General features: G+C 35.5%; 1 protein-coding gene across 6 annotated transcripts in view; it reads left to right on the forward strand.

Moving 5' to 3' along the window:
* The window catches only part of CFAP20DC (CFAP20 domain containing), a 234,197-nt gene that overhangs the window by 137,949 nt on the left and 72,586 nt on the right, over positions 1-23,662 (forward strand). For 4 of the 6 annotated variants that reach the window (XM_046638094.1, XM_046638102.1, XM_046638117.1 and 1 more), the window contains 5 exons: positions 72-234; positions 1,626-1,742; positions 2,888-3,010; positions 5,394-5,728; positions 14,684-15,061. In XM_046638094.1, coding sequence (XP_046494050.1) covers positions 72-234; positions 1,626-1,742; positions 2,888-3,010; positions 5,394-5,728; positions 14,684-15,061 — 1,116 coding nt within the window. The remainder of the gene's footprint in view (positions 1-71; positions 235-1,625; positions 1,743-2,887; positions 3,011-5,393; positions 5,729-14,683; positions 15,062-23,662) is intronic. The other 2 variants (XM_046638134.1, XM_046638109.1) reach the window with 2 other exon arrangements.

A 23,662-nucleotide genomic window follows, 5' to 3' on the forward strand; every position in this document is an offset into this window, starting at 1 on the left:
TGTAGAGTCTTCAGGAAATAAATGCAACTCCTATATTTTGAAATGTACAGATTGATTTCTTTTCTTTATAGACAATAAGATCTGTTGGTTCCAAAAATAACCAATCTTGCCGACAGTCTATGAGAGAGAATTGTGTTAACAGTAGAGAAATGTCAACCTTGCTGGTATCTGAGTCTGAGGAGCAAGGAGATAAGGAAAATATTCGTCAAATAAAACAGACTGTGCCTATTCATGGTAAGAATCATGCATAAGGATTGATAGCTAGTGAAAATGGTGAGAAATGTTCTTGTTAAGATAAATCCAAAGTGATATTCTTGACTAGATCTTAAGTTCAGATAAGTATCATTTAAATATGAAAAGAGTGGTGGATATTGAAATATGTTTAGAATTCTCATACATACATAATCTTCTGTAACCTATTGTTCTATTTATTCCATTATTTCAAATTGCTATGGTACTCTGTGCTTTTACTTGATGATGACCAGTGAGGAAATAATAGAGCATCCTATTATCACTATCTTTTGGAAACTCCATGTACTTTTTAAGTTTTCTTAATTTTATTTTTTAATTAATCTCTTCCATTTGTAAAGTGCTCTTTGTTTTCCCTCATTAATACAAAAACAACCCTGTTGGTGAAGAGAAGACTTTGTCCCGTTTTATAGATTGAGAGTTCAAGACTGAGAGAAAAAGTGATTTGCAGTTTGTAATCACTGCAAGGAATTGAAACCAGAACCCAAAGCTTACCAATCCCTGTCAGTTTTTCCACTCTTACTGGTCTGACTTTTGTGAGAGTTAAAAGGGGGGGCATTTGGGTTCGTTTTATCTGATTTAGAAATTAATGATCACTATTCCAGACTGTATCTCCCATGGAGTATAAAACTGAGCAAAGGAAATGAATAACATAACATAGATATTCAGTCCAGGCTCTACAACTATCTGTGAGACCTTGCTCAAGTTTCTTAAACCCTGTGAGCCTCAGTTTCCTCATCTGTAAAATGAGGATGTAATTACTACTGGCACTAGTAGAAGCAGTAAATAACAGTTGCCTTAAAGGGTCATTGTGAGGACTCAATGAGAATAATCAGTCAAGCACATCATATTGTGTCAAGAAATTAATCATTCAGTAAATATTTATTACTGCTATTATTATTTTTATTATTCTTATCACAGAATTAAATTACACTTGAGAATTCTTTAGGTTTTATCTCAGTTCTCCAGGATTCTTTTAGAAACTACTCTCTAAGCTCTCGTTAAGTCATACTTAGCTACACTTCCTCTTTTAGGGGAAGAAATAATTCTTCTGTATTGGCTGTCAATTTCATTTTTTATATTTTTTAATATAGCATGTTGTATTAAGGAAATTACTTGTAGCTCTCTGTAGAGTTATATCACATAAATAAAATCTATTAGTAATTTTGAAAGCCTGATACAATCCTAATATTGGAATAGGAATAACCATCTATTTCCTATGAAGGAATAAATTGTGTTTTGGGTACAGCTTTACATGATGTCAAAATGATACATGAACATTCTCATTATAGCTATAATTATATTTACTGAGTTATTTCAAACCATATAGTACTTTCTGTTCTGGCTTTTTGTTCTTTGATATGAAAATGTACCAGCCAATCTGCATGTTATGCATCCACATCCGCCTCAAGAACCATCAACAGATAAGAATAATAACAGGAGAAGATTACGGTTAAAAAGCATCAGCAGAGAAAGGACAGAGACACCCAGTGGTATGGCTCTAATTCAATGCTATCTTATATCTGTATATTATTCAGAGCAATGGAATCTCTCTCTGCAGGTTGTAAATTTCAAAGGATTATGAACCAATTCATTTAAAATATAAATGTGTGTTCTACAGGGATTATGGAAATCAAATTTTCTGCAAAAGAATTGCTCTAGAGCCCTCACGGAGATTTGCTGGATTAAATAGACAGTACCACAGAAATAAAAGACTTCCTCCTTCTACTCTCAAAGGCTTAAATTATTGTTTTTTTAAAACTGCCCAAATTTGATAGAGGAAGTTCCTGCCTGAAGACTTTACTAAAATTGAACTTAACTCATAATTTTTCATATTTCATTTTTGTCTCCTCTTTTTAAATTGGGCCATTTTCAGATTGTTTTCACATTTGCTCTCTCTCCCTTTGGACTCCTTGCCATCTGATATATAATGGGGATTAAAATTTCAAGTCGTTGCAACCAGTAAAGCATCACACCAATATAGGTGGCTGTTATAACTATTCCTTTCAATTTTGGACTTGAGGCATGTATGTACAGATGTGTATACACATGCATTTGTCTATCCTGAATCAAGCCTACCGTGTATAATGCACACATCTGTCAGCATAATTTCTCAAAAATGTAGGGTTCTTGGATAGGGCGAAATTCAGCTTGCTGAGTTTCATGTGATTTTTATAAAATAGTAGATAGAAAAATTAATTCTGCAGTAATGCCTGTTGTCACTTTCTTAAGGTGCTGAAGGAAAGAACTGGTTTAAAGGAGTCAAGTTCAGTAAGAATTGTAATTTAAAGAAAACACACTTCATTTTGTGTGGAACCAAAGGAAAAAATATAGAGCCCTTTAAAAATTATATGGGTTTTGGAATTCCTTTTATCACTTATTGTAAAACTTAAATGCAAACTGTCCCTATGCAAATATCAAGAGATTTTAAGGTGAACTTCTATAAAAACGCAGCAGAGTTCATCTTAAAACATTCGACTGAGAAAGAAGAAAACTGCGTATAATATATATTGTCACCTCTGACTGACTTTTCAATAATCATATAGAAAAGTATGCCTTATTAATACCAATCTTCAAAAATTAATTTTTATAAATATCAAAAGAAGTAATATAGTGGAAAATGTTTCTTCCAATGAAGGCAGTTCTCCAGGGAATAACAGGAATGACAAGAAAGCAACAGCTGCCCTCACCTCTGTGTCCCAACAAAGGACAGAGACATTGAACTCCAGCACTCCGGCACCCCAGTGTCCTGATCAAGCAGGTTGGCACCTTTATTATACCATAATTGTTAATAATTAATAAAACATAAATATGTTAAACATTTCAAGCCCGGTCATTTTGAAAAGTCGTGATGCAGTCATTTGCTAAAATCTATCATTTTTTTGTAAATCTCCTTTTAATCTCAATTTTCTGTCAAACTTTAATGGATGAAAGAGTATTTTTATTTTCAACTTTTAATGCACCAGTTGTCCTGTTCAGAATAAAAGTTTAAAACTTTGAAGTTTTCACATGACATTGTCATCCTCCCCAAAGATTATCTCTTGTTGCGTTTCTCCAGTCCTCTTTGTAACAGAGATGGTTGGAATGTAGAGCGTTGAACCCGTCAACATATCTTGCATAGCAGGTGTGTGGTACTTTTACAAAGGCAAATTGTTTTTGAGCAAGGGAAAAAGGAAAATAAATGAAAATTGTTTGTAGTTTGTCAGTCTTATTTATGCAATGTTGAAACCTTCATTAAAATGTTAGGTGCAATTAGTGTCTCTAGCATAAATCTGACTATGTAGAAAAACTAATTAGATGTTTAGGTGATCATTCTTGCATTTATCTTGTTTGCTGCAATATTGTGATTACACAGTAATTTACATATTTTCCTGAGAAAACACACCAAATTGTTCATTACAATTGATATGGAAATACTTGAGGTAAAACTACAGATTCCAAAAAAGCATGTGGTAGTGAGATAATTAGAGCTCATTTGGTGTAAAAACACTCCTTTGACTTTTTGACAGTTAATAATATGTTTGGCAATAGGTCGTACACTTTGTTTAATTGCATGATGAAGATTCCCAGTATCTTTTCCTCCAATTTTCTTTACATATCCATGTACATAATGCAACATATTGGTTTTTGTGACCTTTTTCAACATTTATTAAAGTACCTACTGTGTTTATAGAACACTTGTTATGTGCTTAGCACCATGCAAAAGGATGCTGTCTGAAAGAGGACAGCCCAGTGAATCTATTCATTTCACCTGCCTACAGCTGTACTGACTCAGGACCCTCCACATCCTCTGTGAAGTTGGTCAGATGAAGTCGATTCAGTCTGCCATTGGCCGTTTATCTACAGACTCTGTCCCTGGAAATGTGAAAGCCTTGTCCCTAATAGATTTTCTCTAAGAAACGTACATTTATTGCCTTTTTATAGGCAAGTTGTATTATATAATGATAGTCTTAGGTTAAAAAACAGATGAATACAATTGTGATGAATACAATTTTATTTGTGTCATCAATGTTATCTTTATTAAAGGCCTTTTTGTTTGTTGCTTGTGCTTTTGCATTATGGGCTTTAGAGTTTCAAGTTGGCAAATCTCAGATATCTCACGGTTACTTTTCTTGTAAAGTAATATATAATAGGATTCAAGAGTCAGGGGCAAAATTAACACGTCTACATTGTGGTTCTGCAGAACACAGATTCTTGTAAGATTTTCTCCATTGACATAATGCAGCAAAAAAGTAAATTTCAAGAAAAATAGACTAAGTTGAGAAAATATTCAACTTTTTCCTGCTTTCGTTCTAAAGAAGAAAGTAAGCATGCTTTTAATGATATTCATTATCAAGATTTGTCCTTTCCAGTTTGCCTGGATCATAGTTATCTATCTCAATGTTGAATAAAAGATTAAAATTTTCAAAAGTTTTGATAAAATTGTATCTCAATGGGAGTAGACAGTATTTTTAAAGAAAATAAATAATGCAAAAAAATTTTCATATTGAAACATTCTCTCCTAAAATTAAGGTAGAGGTCTTTTTCACCAGTAGAATTCACCAGTCACATTAACAAATATTTCTGTGGATTCACTTTTACTTGAAAAGCCTACTCAGTTTAGTCTGTGAATTGTCCTGTTTCAGTCAGTAAAATGGAGAGAAAAAGACTGTAGCCTTTTCATGGTTTCCATTCCTCTATGATTTATAATCCGAAAAATGCCCAGATATTTTGTTTAGAGAAGCTTGTCCAGTATTTGTTAAGCATTCTGTCCTCCTCCTGTCCTCTGTTAAAAGAAGATACTAATAACTCAAACCCTTTTAAATTTGGAAGATTTTTCCCCTCTTGAGTATCAAATTAATGAGGCTGTGCTATAAAGAACTTGCTACAAGATAAGTGATAATTATTTCAGACTCAAAAATTTCCTGGCCAGTGTTTCAACTCCGTTGGAGAGGAAGAGCAAATGAGTTGCCCACAGCTACAGGCACTGGTCTATGGCTTAAATGTTTAGCAGGGTACAAGGTGGTGGATAAATTACCTTCCTTAGCTTTTGCATTATTTGATAAATCCCTGTTTCAACAGCAAGAAATTTTAATCTAACTACCTGCCTGCAATAATACTTATGGAACACTAATCTAATTTTTATCGTCTTTTCCACATATCAGATGAGTGGATATTTCCTGAAAATGATGATCACATTGCCCATTTGGCATACAGCAGACAATGTTTACTTCTGGATGATGACTCCTGCCAGACTTCACACCTGTGGCGAGAAGCTAGCAAGGAAAGTGAACATGACCAACAAGCAGCGGAAATCCAGATTATTCCAAAGGACATTTTCACTTTTTCATCAAGACCACGATCAGCACCTCATGGAAAGACTCAGAATATGTCCCCAGAAGGGTGCTCGTTTATTTTGGATCTGAAAGAGGATGCCAGTGTAACAAGGAGTGACACCCAGTTGGAAGAGGATTTTTATGGCGGTGATAGCAGCGAAGAGGTACACTGCTTGATGAGTGAAGTCGTTTTAAAGCACAATTGTTCCATTAGCATCAGTAAGCACTAAACCTAGTTGAAATGAAAGAGGGGAAATCAACTGCTATTTATAAAAATGCAGCAGATTGCAATGTCAGTCAACAGTTGCCTCAGGTTGTTATGGTAACTCTAAATCGCTGCCTTTTTTTTATTAACAGTCAGCCAATTTCATTTTTAATTACGGAAACTAGTTTTTGGTTTGTTTTTGTTTTTTCATTTTAATCTTTGTCTCACAGAATGAGAAGTAATATGCAGTTTAGTTGTACGATAGCAAGACCAGTAAAACATTGAGAACACATTGTTCTAGACCTCTGGGGAAATAGTGTAGCAGTTGCTAAGCATTCTGAATTGACGGTTTTCTGGCTTCCTTGCTCCCCTGCCATCTTTTCACCTTAGACCTATTAGGACTCATTATTTTCCATATGGTCCCAGAATTTCAAGAGTTGTGCCAATTAAAGTTTAGATAATGAATCATGGATTAGTGCTGGGACTTGCCTTACAGGAGGTTTTCTGTTTGCAATGATTTAGACTACTAATATATCTTATAAATTAGTAAATTCATAAAAAGTTTTTAAAAGATTATTAAAAGTCAAACTGAATATAGTTCTGAAACATTTGTTTAAAACTTAATACATTATGATAACTCTTTTTTCCTCATATGAAATGAGTTTGTGAAATTTCTTTAGCTTTATTCTTTAATGATGGGCATTTTATTTTCTACAAAAACTTATTTTAAAAGCAGATTTACAGTCAAGTTATGGCTTAGTAAAATTATAGAAATCATTTCTATGTAGAAGTTATAGAAATAATTAGAAAAACTTTTTGTGTATGCTTACAAGTAAATATTTTTTAATAACTATAACTGATCAAGAATCCCCTTTGGACAGTGGGATGTAGATTAAGTCCATAGCTTCTAACTTCAGAGCCAGTCGAGAATATGGTGAGATTGTTCAGGCAGTAATTATGGTTTTTTGCAACTTTTAATGAGTTTCTCTAGCAAAGTGCATGGGGAGATCCTTCTTCCATAATTTCCTTGCTTCTGAGTGTGATGAAGCAATTAGTCATGCCAAACATAAACCTACTACAAACCTTTTATTGCATAAATAGTACATTTGATGCCAGCATTTTAAATGTTGCTGTGGACGTCTTTGTCCCGTTTACCCTCAATAACATTAAGCTGTAAAAACTGTAAAATGGACATCTGTCTTCAGCATCTGGTCTTGCCTCCATCCCAGTCATCAATTTCTCTACAGTATTAGTTGGCTAATCTGACAAATTAATTCATAGCACTTGAATAATGGGATAGACCCATCCCCTTCCCATATTCACAGCACCATCCTTCTTACCTAACCCAAAAGAATTACTGTAATGATGGAAATTTCATGGCAGGTGCAAAATGGTAGTTCTCTGAAAAACTTTGAGGGAAGTATTATAGGGAAACTGCCCTTTAAATGACACCACGTGAGGGACTTACCTCATCCATCTATATGAAAGATCAGCTTTGAGAAGAAGCAATAAAGCTTCATGGGAAAATGATGAATACTACTTGTGAATATTTTAATTTGTTATTTTATGTACTTTCTTTTGCTACTCTACTTCTGGCATCCTTCAACGTGTATTATGCAGACATATACTTATTGCCAACTACGTGAAGTTGAAAATAAATTTATGATGCATTTCCCAAGCTCTGACTGGCATAGCTATCTGGTCACCCCTGTTCCGTGACCATCACAATGACTAGTAGCATATGGCTGGAGTCTGTAGTGGGACCATCTCATTGCAAATACCTGCCCTGGCCCACATGTAGTTGGAGCCTGCTAAGAATGGCAGCCAGAAAGAGGGACAGAAACCTAGCCATATTATGCAAACTTTGGGGGTTGCTGTTAGAGGCAAAAACAAGATACAAACTAAAATACAAAAATATGACCGACAAAAAAGTCAGACTAAACAAGTTCTAGAATTTGTAATGATCCTTTATCAAATTGGTTTGTTTGGGGGTATTTTGTAAGTTCTTTTCCTGTAGGATTACTTCTCCTGTTTATTATTTGTATAAACCAATGGGAAATTGGATTACATATTTAAAATGTTTATTTACATATATGCTTTGAAGAAAAATCTCTTTAGTTGTTTTAGGCATCCTTATTATTACTTGCATTCTTTTAGAATATTATATCCTTAGAGTAACATTTATACTTAAGGAAAACATAATGTCATGTTGTAAATAATGGTAGATGAATGAGTAATAATTGCATTACTTGTTATGCTTGAAGTTTATAACTTGTAGTTAAAAGACTTTATTTGGTGTTAGACCATTGAGTATTTTTAAAAGGGAAATTAGATGTGTTCAGGACTTAAACTAGGCAAAATCAAATCATGTTATGATCATAGTTAAAGGAAAAGTACACATACAATGGTAAAGTCTAATTAAAATAAGCTTTCAGTGATACATTGTCTTTGTAATTTAAGTTCCTAATAATTAATTCACATCTGAGATCTTAATTAATGTAAGAGCCTCAAAAGTATGATTTTTTTTTGCATATGCTCTTATCTTTATCTTTGCTTTACTATGTATTTTATTCCCTAGGCAGCCATATATACTAATATTCCTGATACTCAATTAATTTTGAAGTTGTTCTTCTTTGAAAAGCGCACAATGGAAATATTTTTGTGGTGAGCTGCAAAATCAAGACTACCATTAAAATGAATTATTTTAGGAAAGCTATTAAAACAGAGTGGCTTTCACACTGTTGCAACATTTGAAAGGAAAAAGAGCATGTTACTATTATAATCTCTATTTTGTATTTTATGCCATTGTTCTCAACATGGCTTCAAGTATATACACCTAGTTTGCAACTTGAAATAGTTAGCTTTATATTAATATTTTATTACTCCCCTAATTTATTTTTCATCTAGAAATGCTGTCATTTTTCTCCCAAACTCTGGCTGTGTATCACATACTAAAGTAGATATTTACAAGGCCAGGTAATTTGTCTTGTATAACAGTCCAAATTGGAACATTTGAGCCAAAAATTATGCATATTTTGACATGAACTATGTGGACTGACTACCTGTAGTGTTCAAATTAGTTAGGAAACTTCCAGATCTTCTCTCTATCTAACTCTGTGGAGGTTTATCGGGGACAAATTTACAAACAACAAATTAAAATGACCATTTTAGTACTTTCTCTCAGCTTTCCTGATATTGTGGCTTTCAAGGTGGTTTTTAGCACATAATAGTTAAGCTATTTCATTTCATTTTTTTCCTGATGGCATATATTTCTGGGTTACACCATAAGCCACTCACCCCTACATACTTGACTAATGATTTTGAATTACTTTCTCACACACACTTACAAACACACAACAGAAAGGGTATTTATTCCACATAAGGCTCCTTCTGCTTATGTGTAGCATTGAAAAACTTTTAAATGTCAAGTTGTGTGTTGAGAAAAAAATGTAAGGACTCTATTTTGAATATATTGCTTTGCATTTTTATTCCTATATGTTATGAATTACAACATAACTTACTCTCTAAACCTTCCAGGCAAATTTAGTATTTATTTTGTGTGAGTAATTCGTTTAAGCTGTTCACACTACGTATCTTTATTATTATCTTTTGAAGTCTGTTCTTCTCTGGAAGAGTCACAGGCCCCTTAGTTCTTGTGACTTGGCTCTTCATTGTTATAGGCAGTTAAAGAAGCTTATAAAATTCTTGCCTGCTTAGAATAACATTCTTCCACTTTTGCTAAAAGATAAACATCTTGCAGGTAAATATTTGGTTGTGGATAGGAGTTTTCACAAGAAATCTTTAAACTGTTATCATTTAAAAGGACATGAAGTCTAATTTATAGAAAAATGTTTTTGTCTTGAACAATTAAAGGAGCTTCATTTTCCCCAAATATTCACCTGACGATGCTTGCCCATCCCACACAGTCCCTGTAACTTCTACTGTGATTCGTCTCTGAAACATCATTGGCTCCCGGTAAAAATGCTTACAAAAATAATTTGCCCAACCGCTTTTAATATCAAGTATGCTGCAGGTTAGAGAGAACTGTTTACTTCAATGGTTGCTTATAAAATTGAAGAAGTAGAAGAAGAAATACTTCTTGGTGATGATTGTTAGTAAAGACATTTAAGATACATTTGAATGGTCAATCTTGTTATTATCAAAGAAGAAATTATTTTTTTATTCTGTTATGACTAATGTCTTTAGCTATGTTTGTCCAAATAACTGTGCTCTTGAGTTGACAACAGAAGTATATACCTACATCATCCCTATTGTCTGCTAGTGTTGTTGTCCAGCTAAAAGGTGCTGTTAGTTCACACATTTAGTCGCTAAAATATTGGGCAAAAGTAAAAACTCCTGCTGACTCGATCTCGATCACAAATTCAAAACTGCCATCAAAAGTGTGTTTGGCATAAAGCAGATGTGTTTTGTTACAGAACTTTTAAGAATGTTATATAAGACATTTTTCACAGTGGACTGAATTAAAAAATAAATTGAAATATTAATAAATATGTTCATCCACTTTTACAAAGGCTAAAAAAGAATTCTCTCCTGACTCACTCAACATTAAAGTTGTGATAACAAAGAGCTTGGGTCCCATCTGCTCCAAGTAGGTGGCCCTCAAGAGTCATTAAAATTATCTTTTTAAAATTATAACTCAGCAAGAGCAATCCATTTTGCACATCCAGAAATTATTGTCCAAATGCCCATCTGCATGTCCTTTTAAGAATGTAGTTCAACAGAGGAAGTGCTGGCTCCTTGGGGAAATCATTCTCATCTTCAGCGTACATATGCTGTGCTACAGTTAATCAGGCAAACTCTATTGATGTTCCTGGCACTGGGGCGTGATTGAATATTTAACAAACAAATGTTTCTGAGCCGAGAAGACAAACGGTTCAAGAGATTTGAGACTTTAAAAAAATATATTAAGTTAAATCAAAAGCATTTTGTATTTGTTCTTCTGAGAAACAGATGAACAGATTATTGGAATGTGAAAATGGCATGACAATTTCTTTACTACTCTGACAAATTATATCGAATTGCTGTACAGGTTTTCAGTAGCTAAATCATAAACCAAAGGGAAAAAAGTGGTTATTTTTCAATCAGATCTTTGTAAGCTAACTTCTTATGCATATAAGAAATGTATATGTTATATAGAAAAAAATTAATCCAAAAGCATGGTGAACCTAAATGAGTTACATATGTGAGATCAATAAACATCATCTATACCTATATCATTTATTTTAGTGAAGGAAAACCATTACTAAAGAAAGGACTAGGGTTTTACCAACGCACCACTCATAATAAATACTATACTATTTTTTATTCTCCATTTATTTCCTCTCTAAAAGAGAAACTGACCCAACTTAAGTCAAAATATTGATATATCATCTTGCCTTTCTCATTTATCCTAATCCACCTTTCAGAATCTGGGATAAACCAGAATTAGTGGTTCTGGGACAGCCAAGGTAAGCAAGCCTTTTGTGCCCTGTGCGGCTTTCCAGTTACTTGTCCTTTCCATATAGTATTTAAAATAGCATAGAAATTTATTTCCTTGGAAATGCGATTCAACCAAGAGAATGCTCACCAGGGAACATAACTAAATCTGTTTACTTCTCAGCCCATCTCCAAAACAGAGTATATCTTAGGAAAAATGTGAGATGAATGTCCATATACATACTCATGAATATTTGTGTATATATAATCACTACTCATGCCAAGCAAAAAGGAATATTTTACGCCTTTGTAAACTACTAGAAGGAAGAAAAGGCTGTACTCTGACCCACCCACAGGTGGAAAAAATAGACTTCCTGTCAAATGGATTGATTTTTAGTGATTTTAAATGCTATAACAAACATCTGGCTTTCTGTGCGTTCCTCAGTTCTCATAATAGCACATCTGAAACTTTTTAAATGACATTTGCTACCTTCTACCTTATGAAATTATTACTCTTGCAAGTATCTATCTCTCTCCTTTATGCCTTTATGCCTCTTGAGGGCAATGTCCACTTTGTTCTTACCTGTGTATCTTATGTAATGCCTAGAAAATGCCTTACACATGGCAGGAGCTTCATAAATATTTATTGAATTAATGTTTATTGCAAAAGCTTCTAAATTTCTGCCTATGTAATATACAAAATGTAATCCCAAAGTGATCCAGAGACTCTGGCCTAAAGAATCAAATTATACCTTTTCGATTTAAATCTATTTTTAGGGCTAATCTGTTTTAAATCCACAGTACACATTTTTGGTTTTTATTTTGAAAATGTGATGGAAATGAATGAGTAGAGAGTCTTTTGGTCACAGAAATCCCACTGTCACTCGTATATAACAATAATAGGAAAGAAAATTGGAATTAAAAAAAAAAAAAAGCTGGAGAAAAAGAGCACTGTCTAGCAGCCAGACTGAATTAAAAAGAAATCCATCCTAGTTCCACCAGTACCTTCTTAGAACTAAGACGTGGGGGATGTTTGCTCTATTCTCTGTTTACCTTCTCTAGACAAGACTAAACTTTTATTCTTTTTTTGTCTCTACGAAACCAAAATTGCAACAGTCACCACTCCATTCTCTAGTAATTTAGATCACCGGCATTTTTTAGATCTCTGGCACTCTTTCCAGTTTTCTGCCCGTAGGCAGGTTTCTTCAACAATATGCTCATCCTCAGGGTTCCCAGAAGGGTGGTGAGGGACAAATGCACTCAGTAAGTGGTGTACAGCAAAGAAAATTGCCCAGTGCCTGCCGCTGAGACCATGCCAAACTGTTACAAGGGCAGAAATAGTCTCACCCTTCTTATTTTTTCAGTTGGAAATAAAGTAAGGGCCTATGGATTGACACCCAATCACCATCTTTTCTTTATCCTACCTGGGACTCTGAAAAAGAAATTTCATTAATTTTTCATTTATAAAAATCATTTATAAAGAAATATATGTATCAGAAATCAAGCCAGCATAGACAAAGAAAATTTAGGCTGAGAATGAGTACCAAGAAGAAATGTTGATAAAAGATCCTTAAACACTTCACAGTTCTCATTTTTTACTATAATTAGGCGAGTTAGAACTTCGGAGAGGTTCTAAGACCTGAGTGTACATTTCTTGAGAGCCCAGTTGTCTGCTAATCCCAACTACTTCCCACAAGAAGGAAAAATCATAACATGACGGGATTGGGGCCCTCAGACTCCATGTAGGAGCTTTCCAGGGTCACTAAGTACAACGTACTCTGCCTTCCACAGAACTCTCAACTCAGCCCGGCCTCTCTGTCATCACCACCATTGCCTTAACACAGCCATTTCAGCATTTCTAATAATAATCTAGTAGGCTTCTAATTGGCCTCCCTTTCTACTATCTCCAGAAACACTCCACATACCCTACAAACTCTCCATACAAACTCACACCCATGCCTTCTATTCTGTGCCATTGTGGCATTCCCGTGAGTCAAATCACTCAATGACTCCTTATTGCCTTCAGGATAAAGTCCCAGGCTGGCAGGCATTATGTTCTGGTCTATTACCACATCTGCAGTACCTAGAGCAATGCCTAACCCTAGGTATGATGAAGAAGAAAGGATGAGAGGCAGAACAATGAAAGACACCCAGACAGATAGGTCCCTTCTACTTAAAAGGTTTGATAAATTCCTCTCTTGTCCTGTGCCCAGCCTAGAGCAGGCTCTCTCACCTTTACACATACTTCACGTCTACTGAAAGGGAAATTTCACCCTAGATAGTGGTCAGTGTGTTGGGTGTGTATGATGACCAAACATTCAGGAAGAAACTGGACAGTTTAGTCAGTCACTCAGTTATTTTGTTTAAAAATGCCAAACTTTGGAAACAACTGGATGTTTGGTTCTGTGGGACTATAAATGGAAGGGTCGGGGAATAGCTTACTGCCACTGAATGTAAGATATACATTGTCAGACATCAAATAATGTCTTTAAAATGTACTCTGCTTTTATTGGATTTTTTTCTGTTCTAAGTTCACCATTTTAACATCCATTTATTTATTATATATTTAAATAGGTGAGTCAAATTGGGAAAATTTACCATGGCAAGTATAAGCAATGATCACATTAGTTTTTTTCTTTAAATTTATTATTCAATAGCAGAAAAATCTACCAACTGAAATAGTGCTATATTTCTCATTTCCACTGTTTACTTTCATGGCCATTGATTTTATGTTTGCAATTTCTTCTTTCTCAGATATTAAAAATTTAAACTTTTGCTTTCCTAGGGATAATCCCAGAACTACACACTTGTAAAATGCTTCTAGTTTTCACTTTCAGCTTTTCAAATAATTGTACTTAATGACTTTCATATCTGGTAAAAAAAATACTTTCTATAATTGAAATTTTATGTACGAAAAATATTTCGCAAAACATATTCTATTGTCTGTCGCTCTTGAACAAAAAAACTGCCCTACAATAATATAAGGCAAAAATACTTTGATACACCCTCTTGTTTCTAGAGTAGCATTTCCCTGCTTAAATAAGCTAAATACCATAAATTCTAATTCTTTCTCTTCCCGTGAAGTTAGCTTATTAGGAAGTCAGAGTATACAATTCTTAGATGTTTTAGGTAACTTCTTAGGATCCTCTTCTTTTAGACATTCTTTGGAATGAATATATATAAGCATTTTTTAAATGTTCTCTTGTTACTCAGAGGTAAAAAATATGCCTTACCCTGACCAGATACCGCATAACAGGGCATCTTAGCAAATGATTTATACCAATTTGCATTGCTGGTTTTAGTTTCTCATATTTTTATTGCAGAATAAAGTAAAATATATGTATCTATAATATATTTATATATATATATACTTTTTGCTTTATTCAGAAAATATATGAACTTATTAAGAAATTGTACTCAATTACTTATTACCAAAAGTTTTGGCTCAAAATTATTTTCACTTTGTTCCCCTATGTAGGGTCACCACAGTGTGCAGGGTTCTTCGAGCCCAACAACTAGTCCTTCAGGGTTAACTCAGTTAACGTTAGAGAGCGTGCTGAGGAAGGCTGCAAGGTGGACAAGTAAAGGCTATCTAAAAAGTGCCTCCCCAGAAGCAGGAGCGTCAGAAAGCCAGACTTCCTTGGCAAAGCAGATAGATAGAAACGACTTTCAAAAGAGTTTGGTGCCTACACCGTGCCTTTCTCCCACTGGAAGAAGGAGTGAATCCTCTCGGAAAACTCCAGCTCCCATTATCAAAGCAAAGGACCCACCAGCCCAACAAGTGCCAGCTTCAACAAGCAAAACCTCCCTAAAGGAAATCTTAGGGGAAAAGTTAAAACGGATTCCTGAAGCATCTGTAAGTGGTTCTACTCTGGTTTGCATATGCAGGCAGTACTTCCTGCTGTGTTCTGTTCTGTTCCACTGCGCACACATTTTCAGCAATATCTATTTTTCATCATTTGGGTGATCAGTAATGGATTTTCTTTCCTATTCACATGTATTTTAGCTCAGTAACAGCAGCTGTTAAAAGAGTATATTGCACATCCCAACGATAATAGAATGCCTCATGTTTTTAATGAGAAAGATAATTATCATAATAGTTATTTTTTATTTCCCGGTTACTTCTCATAATTTTAGTTATCACTGCCTGCAAATTATAAATGAAGATCTTATTTTTGAGCCAAAGGCTTGCCAGTAAAATTGACAGATTTTCAATAACAATCTACATTAGGAGCCATAAAAACATCATTATTCTATTCAGTTTCTGGTCTCTTTGCAGCAATTCCCCAAATAATGAATGAGATGAGTGAAGGTTAACAGTAAAGCAGTGTCATTGAGTCAATCCCTAGGCTTACTTGGTGGCTATATTCATGTCCATCAGATTGATTTTTTTCCTTCCTGTGTTAGTACTTTTCTTCCTTCAATTCCCCCATAGCTGTACTTAGAAACTAGAGAACAAATGAAGCTACGCAGAACAAATGACACTTATATTCCATTTTTTTTAGAAGATTAAAGATTTTCTTTACTTTTTGTGTCCTAAGTATTCTGTGTGTGTTACAATGTAAAGCTTTGGTTCAATTATGTTCTAAGTACTTTAGAGTGGATTGTTATCTAGAACAGATAATAGACATACACATCATCATCAACAGAATAGAAATAACTAATATTTCTTAAACATTTGCCATGTGCCAGTTACTATGCCAAGTCTTTTTCCATAAAATATTTCACTCAGTCCTCACAATGACCCTGAGAGGTAGAGACTATCGTTATCCCCATTTTTCAGATGAGGAAACTGAAGTTCAGAATGGATATGCAGTTTGTTCAAGAACAGCAGCTAGTTAGCTGGGGAGTCACAACTTGAACCTAGGTTGTCTTGAGTCTAGAACTGCTGCCTGTGTGCTCCATGCTGTGCTGCATAAACATGTACTAAGTCTTATAAAAGCAATGGCCTCTCATCCAGAAACACCCAAAGATAAAGCAGTGCTTTCCTCTTTCTATTTCTCATGCTTGTGTGTGTGCGTGGGTGTATGCCTGTACATAAAAACCAGTAAATCACTTAACCTGGTGAAAATGGGTTTGTTTTGTGGTGATTTAGGATGAGAGTGATCTGTAGTATTTTTGCTTATTTTCCACTTTTGAAAATATTTCTGAAACAAATGTTCTTATTCCAGCTAACTGTGATTTTTTCTTTGGTTGTGCAAATAATTGGAATACAACTAGTAAACTAACCTTACAGATTTATTCTACAGCCCTGCTTCACTTGACTGCAGCCAATACTGGGCAGCCAAAAACAGAACCAGAGCAAGTCTGTGAGAAGCATGCCACTTCATTTTCCCCCTAACTTCTCTGCCACCAGCTTCTGTTAGGTAAAATCTGTCCTCCTATAGATCCAAAAAACTATTTCTTTTCCATCTTTTTATCTTTCTGTAGAAATAAAACCAGAACATGAAAATCAGCTTGGGAACTTCAGGCACAAGTGGACCTTAAGAACCTAGCCACTCAGCAAAGTACAATCCCTGAAAAATAGTGCTTTCTGGTAAAACCAGGGAATAATGAAAGGAGGGAGGGGATCAAAGTTTGGAGAGACAGCAGGAGACTTTCCCTCACCCGTCCTCTTCATTGAAGAGGCTTTTAGGATAAGACAGTTCCCAGAAACCATTTGGGTTATTTCAGGGACCCTTTTTATAGCTGCTCACTGCAGATTACAAAATCAAAGCCTGGCGTGTGTCTCTGCTGCACAGGATCCCTCTGAGTTACTACTGTTCCATTTTACAGCTAAAGAGACTGACAGAGCAGTCGCTTCAAAGGGCTGAAAGGGGGAATGAGCTTTATCCTTGGCGAGGGGATAAGGGCACAAGGGCATTGCTTCCCAGGGGTGCAGAGAGGTGTGACCTCAGTGTCAAAATTCAAACCAATAAAATTTGATCTCTAACAACACACGTGATCGCTATAATCCATGGCTCATATTTGTGAATGTGATCATCTCAGTTTAATATGGTATAAAATTATTGAAGGCGTAGGCAGTCTGCCCCATTTCAAAGTGAGTTTACAGTGGGAATGGAGTGTTCTTCAGAGACATCATTTAGAAAGGAGATTCATGGTCATAGTGAAAGGCTCTAATAATCAACATTCTCTCCACTTGATATTTGTGGCTTAAGAAGACGTGAAAACAAGTTTCCTCAAGTGTTGTGCGCCTACTAATTCCACAAACAGATTTTTTTCCCAGATCCCAGAAACCCATAAGAGTGACTATTTTTCATAATGACTTTACCAATATTTAATTCACACAATATAGAATTCAGCGTTTTTTAGTGTAATCACAGACTTGTGCAACCATCACCACTATCTAATTTTAGATCATTTTCATCACTCCAAAAGAAACTCCATACCCGTTAAATCACTCCCCATTCTCCCCTCCCCCCAAACTTATGGCAACCACTAACCTACTTTTTGTCTCTATGGATTAGCCTATTCTGGATATTTCATTTAAATGGACTCAAACAATATGTAGCCTTTTGTGTCTTACTTCTTTCACTTAGCATAATGTTTACAAGTTCCATCTCTGTTGTAGCATTTCATTCCTTTTTATGCCTGAATAATAATCCATTTTATGGGTATGCCATGTTTGTTTATTCATTTATCAGTTGATATTTGGCTTTTCCACTTTTTGGCTATTACGAGTGATGCTGCTATGAACATTCATGTGCAAGTTTTTGTGTGGACATATCTTTTCAGTCCTCTTGGGTATACAGTCATGTACCACATAACATTTTTGTCAATGATCGACCTCATATACGTTGGTGGTCTCATAAGATTAGTACCATATAGCCTAGGTGTGTAGTAGGCTATACCATCTAGATTTGTGTAAGTACACTCTATGATCTTCACACAATGACGAAATCTCCTAATGATGCATTTCTCAGAGTATATCCCCTTCATTAAGTGACACATGACCATATACCTTAGAGTGGCATTGCTGAGTCATACGGAACTTTAATATTTAACTCTTGAGAAATTCCCAAACTGTTTTCCAAAGTGGCTGTACCATTTTACATTCCTACCAACAATATAGGGGAGGAGGCAATTTCTCCACATCTTAGTAAACACTTCTCATTGTCTGCCTTTTTTATTTAAGCCATCCTAGTGTGTGTGAAGTGGTGTTTTACTGTGGTTTTGGTTTGCATTTCCCTAATGACTAAAGATGTTGAGCATCTTTTCATGTGCTTATTAGCCATTTGTATATCTCCTTTGGAAAAACGCCTATTCAAATCTTTTGCCTATTTTTAATTGGATTCTTTGTCTTTTTATTGTTCATTTCTCAGAGTTTGGATACAAGTTCCTTGCCAGATATATGATATTCAGATATCTTCTCCCATTCTGTAAGTTGTCTGTCCATTTCTTGATGGTGTCTTTCGAAGCACAAGAGCTTTTAATTTGATGAAGTCCAGTTTATCTATTTTTTTATGCTGCTTGTGCATTTGACATTATATCTAAGAAAGTATTGCCTAATCTAAGTCACAAAGATTTACTCTTACATTTTCTTCTAGGAGTTTTATAGTTTTGCCCCTTAAATTTAGTCCTATGATTCATTTTGAGTTAATTTTTGTATATAGTGGGAAGTAGGGGTTCAACTACATTTTTTGCATGTGGATATTCAATTGTGCCAGCACCATTGGTTGAAAGACTGTTCTTGTAGCCTAGCAGTTAAGTTTGGCATGCTCCGCTTCAGCAACTTGGGTTCGCAGGTTCAGATCCCAGGCGCAGACCTACACCACTCATCAGCCATGCTGTGGTGGTGACCCACATATAAAATAGAGGAAGGTTGTCATGGATATTAGCTCAGGGCTAATCTTCCTCAAGTGAAAAAAGAAGAAGATTGGCAACAGGTGTTAGCTCAGGACTAATCTTACTCAGCAAAAAAAGAAAAACTATTCTCTCCCCATTGAATTGTCTTGTCACTCTTTTTGAAAATCAGTTGACCATACATTTAAGGGTTTATTTCTGGCCTCTCAATTCTATTCTGTTTATCTATATGTCTATCCTTATGCATACCACACTGTCTTGATTACTATAGTTTTGTAGCAGGCTTTGAAATCAGGAAGTGTGAGTCCTCCAACTTTGTTCTTCCTTTTTTTGATTGTTTTTGCTATGCTGGCTCCCTTGCATTTCCATATAAATTTGAGGTTCAACTTGTTAATTTCTGCCAAAAATGCAGCTAAGATTTTGCTAGGGATTGTGTTGAATCTATGGATCAATTAGGGGAATATTGCCATCTTAACAACATTAAGCTTTCTGATCCATGAGATGTCTTTCCATTTACTTGTGTTTCTAATTTCTTTCAGCGATGTTTTATAGTTTTCGTTATACAAGTTTTGCACTTCTTTTGTTAAATTTATTCCTAAGTATATTATTCTTTTTGATGCTATTGCAAATAGAATTGTTTTCTTAATTTCATTTTTGATTTGTTCATTGCTAGTGTATAGAAATACAAGAGATTTTTATATTGATTTTATATCTTGCCACCTTGCTGAACATTTATTAGTTCTAATAGTGTTTTTGTGAATTCCTTAGGATTTTTTATATACAGGATCATATCATTGCTAACAGAGATAGTTCTACTTCCTTTTCAATCTGGATGTCTTTTTTTTTTTTCTTACCTAATTGCCTCCACAAATTGATTAATTTGAATGGAAAACTTTTCTTTCTTTCAAGATATTTAAAATTTAATACTTTGACTAGTGTGGCCCCAGTATTGAATTCTAACACCGACATGATCAGCTCAGTCAGGCCTAGAAGGATTCTACTAGTATGACTAATAGGAAGTATACTTGATGTGAGAAGAAAATTTGGAGAATTATCCTGGGACTAGAAGTCCATCTAACATTAATAAAATGCATATGTGAAATAACCTGTGCCAGCTAGCATTATAGTCCATATATGTAGACTGCTGACATGTATGGGGTTTCTACCACCTAAGCTGGGTTTCTAAAATAAAGGACTGATGGGATACAGCTATTGTGGTTCTACTTCTGGATAAGTAAGAGCATCCCCTCTTCTGTTGAGTGCCTGTCAGGCCAGGTGTTCTCCCAGGTGCTGGAGATACGCTGACCAAGACAGATGAGGCCTCTTTCCTCAGGGGCCTTATATCTTTTAGGAGATACACACAATGAACAAACAAGTACATAAAATGATTCTAAACTATAATAAAGGCATAGGAAGAAGAAAACAGGGTGATGCTATAGAGTAGCAGAGTTGAATGTAATGGTAGGTACTTTAAATGTTATCTGACTGAGTAGGTGACATTTGAGCTGAGATCTAAAGTTTGAGATGAAGCCAGCCATGCAGAGAACCTGGGAATAATGTTTTAGGCATCAGGAACAGTAGGTACAAAGCTCCTAAACTGGGCATCTTTGAGGAATAAAGGAGGCCTGTGTATCTGGGACATAGGGGCAAGGGGAAAGTGGAAGAGGCTGAGGTTAGAGAGATAAACAGGGCCCAGATCACGTAAGGTCAGGAAGGCTATGGTGAGCAGGGTGGCCTTTATTCCAAATGCAATGGCAAGTCTTTGAAAGGTTTAAGCAAGGCAATGACAGTTACATTCAAAGAGTTTCCTCTGGCTGTGTCAGGAACAGATGCAACAGAGCAAGGGGGGAAGCAGGGAGAGCAGTTGAGGCTGCCCTCTGATAGGTCAGAGCAGAGACAAAGAGAAGTGGCAGATTACTGGAATCATTGAGAGATGGGACTGGCAGGAGGCAGGGAGGAGGAAACAGGTGGAAGTAGGGATGACTCTCAGGTTTGGGACTTGAGCACCAGGCGAATGATCATGTCATTTACTGGGCTTTGCAAGACTGCAGGCAGATCTGAGCCATCAACTTAGCCGTCAAGGTACTGCAATCAGGAATTGTTCGTGGACATCCCATTGAAAACCTGTGTTCTCACAAAGCGCCAACACGAAGCAACTTTACGACAAAGAAAAATTAAAGGTTCCTGCAAAAGGAAGGGCAGGAGAACTGTCTGTCTAATCCCCTGAGATAGACGAGCACCAGTAAATCTTAAGGAACGCTTACTGAAATTGATTTGCTAACTGCTTAGTAAACTTCTTCCTTGCAGTGTTTTATTCATATTTTAATAGAGTTCTCTATTATTAAATTAAAATACTTTTAATTAAGAAAGGAGTACAACCCTCTGGGTAATATTCCAGCCATGTAGATAGCTGGTAATTAAACTTTTCCACATGTATAACTGCACTCAAACAATTTTGAATGAGTCATTTTAAACCTGCCAGTGTCATTATGTACATCTTTAAACAAACAAACAAAAAAGATGTATATAACAGGCTTTGTGGTTCCAGAAAAAGTTTAAGCTTTTTGAAGAATGGTTATTTTCAATAAGAAAGACAAAATAAGCTACCAATTACAACTTCAGGTATTCTCTTTAGGAAGACATGACTTTTTATAGGAAAAAAATTGTAAAATGAATCATATATAACTTTTGAGTTTAATTTTCACATTTCCATTTTTGAAAATCAAAACTGACTTATGGAGGACACTTTTAAAGATATTTTAGCCCGTGGTATAACGTGAGCAAGTTTTTCTTTTATTTGTCAAGCCATATCCTTTGGATAATGAAAACAGGTTAGTTTCATGGTAATCCCTGATGAACTTGAGCCCATATTGGAGTAGGGAGTATCTGTCCTCATATTTTTTTAAAGTAATAAAAGTTTACTATTCTTTGCAATTTGTGCCCTACAAACTTAGAGGAAAATGAATTTGGAAATTATTTTAGAGTTTTAAAGGCATTGTTCCGTTACATAAAGTTCTACATTTTCTAGGATATATAATACTCTTTGTTCAGAGGGAAGCCATCTGTCTCTCTTTGAATTTGCCACTCAAGTATGCCATTTGCAGCTGTCTTTCAACAATACCTCATTGTTCGAAGAATTCATAAATGTCTTTCTGACCCCTGACTTGCTTCAGCTACAACAGTATTCCATTGTTGCAAAATACCTGTTTCAGGGTCCGGTTGCCCTGTGTCTTACACATATGTCCGTCTTCCTGGCCCAGCTATGCAGGCTCACATGGGGGTGACTCTCCGTCCCTCAGCAGCCACCACCACATGTGCCCACTGGCCTCATGCTGCCCTGGGCCACCTGATATACAGCCTTCCCTTTGCCACTCTCGGGGCCTTCCCCAAACAGGGCTTTATGTCAAGTCTATCTGCATTTTCATTCTTCAAAACTGAGAAGTCAAGAGTGGACGCCACAGTTCAGAGCACCAGCTCAAATCAGACAGACCTGGATTTGAGTCCTGGCTTGGCTGCTTCTTACCTATGTCACCTTGGACACATTCCTTAACAGCTTTGAGCTTCGGTTACCTCATTTATAAATTTGGAGAAAATAATAATACTTATTCCATAGGGTTGTTAGGAGTATCAAATGAGACAGTGCATATAGAACACTTAGCCCATAATCTGATAGGATGTTTTCTTCTACCTATTTCTAAGTAGTTAGAAATGTAAACCTGTATGCTTGGCATTCTAAAGCAAACCTTTTCAAGTTCAAGAAAATTTCAAAAACTAATTATTGGTACTGTTTACATGTGATAGCTGTATGTGCTTCTTGTCTTCTGTTTATAATTGAATCAAGGGATAACATAAGGATGAATTAATGGGTCACTTCTGGCAGGTAACATATTGATATTTTCTCGAGGATACACTGAAGAGAGAAAAATATTTAGAAACAAGACACGATGTCTCTCCAGTCATTCCCCAGAGTCAACCCTCTGTGTGCCTACCGTGTTACCAGAGCTAAATCGTAGATGTATAGCTTCATGATTGATGGAGTGAAATGAATTTGGGCAGGACTAGTAGCATTTCATAAACCATAGTGTTAACCATGGTAAGAATGTTTCAATTGTTAATTCGGACACTCCTGCCAATTAATAGCCTTTGGAAAAGAGTCTGATATTTGATGTTTGTCAAAACTGCACTCTTTCCTTGCCTCTGAAAAAACAAGGTCGTTATCTCAGTTTTATCTGTCAGTGTACTGCTGAGGATATTTCTGAAGCTACAGAATTTAATGATTAAATACATTTGTGCTACTAGTAAAAGTATGTGCATTAGGCATAGAAATTTCCCAGGAATTTGCTCCTATCCCTGTGCCTTCTTTTTGAATATTTTTCAGTCTAAACTCCTGGTTATGCTACAGAGTGGTTTGTTCCTTTCCCTTTCTTTGTATCTAGTATCTAATTTGGTTGTTGACCAAGACAAAACCATCTGGACTATAAATAGTTAAAATAATTTAAGATGGAATTGTGGTCCGAAATTTGGGGAAGATATGGAACTGCAAAAATCATTAGGACATTTTGATATCTCCATTTCTGAGCAGGTAGGTATGCAAACAATATGCCAGTTACTCTAATGAAGAGGAGCAATTTCAAATTCTCAAAAATTTCAGAAA

Source organism: Equus quagga, chromosome 1 (genome assembly GCF_021613505.1).
Source record: "Equus quagga isolate Etosha38 chromosome 1, UCLA_HA_Equagga_1.0, whole genome shotgun sequence".
In the NCBI taxonomy this organism is placed as follows: Eukaryota; Metazoa; Chordata; class Mammalia; order Perissodactyla; family Equidae; genus Equus; species Equus quagga.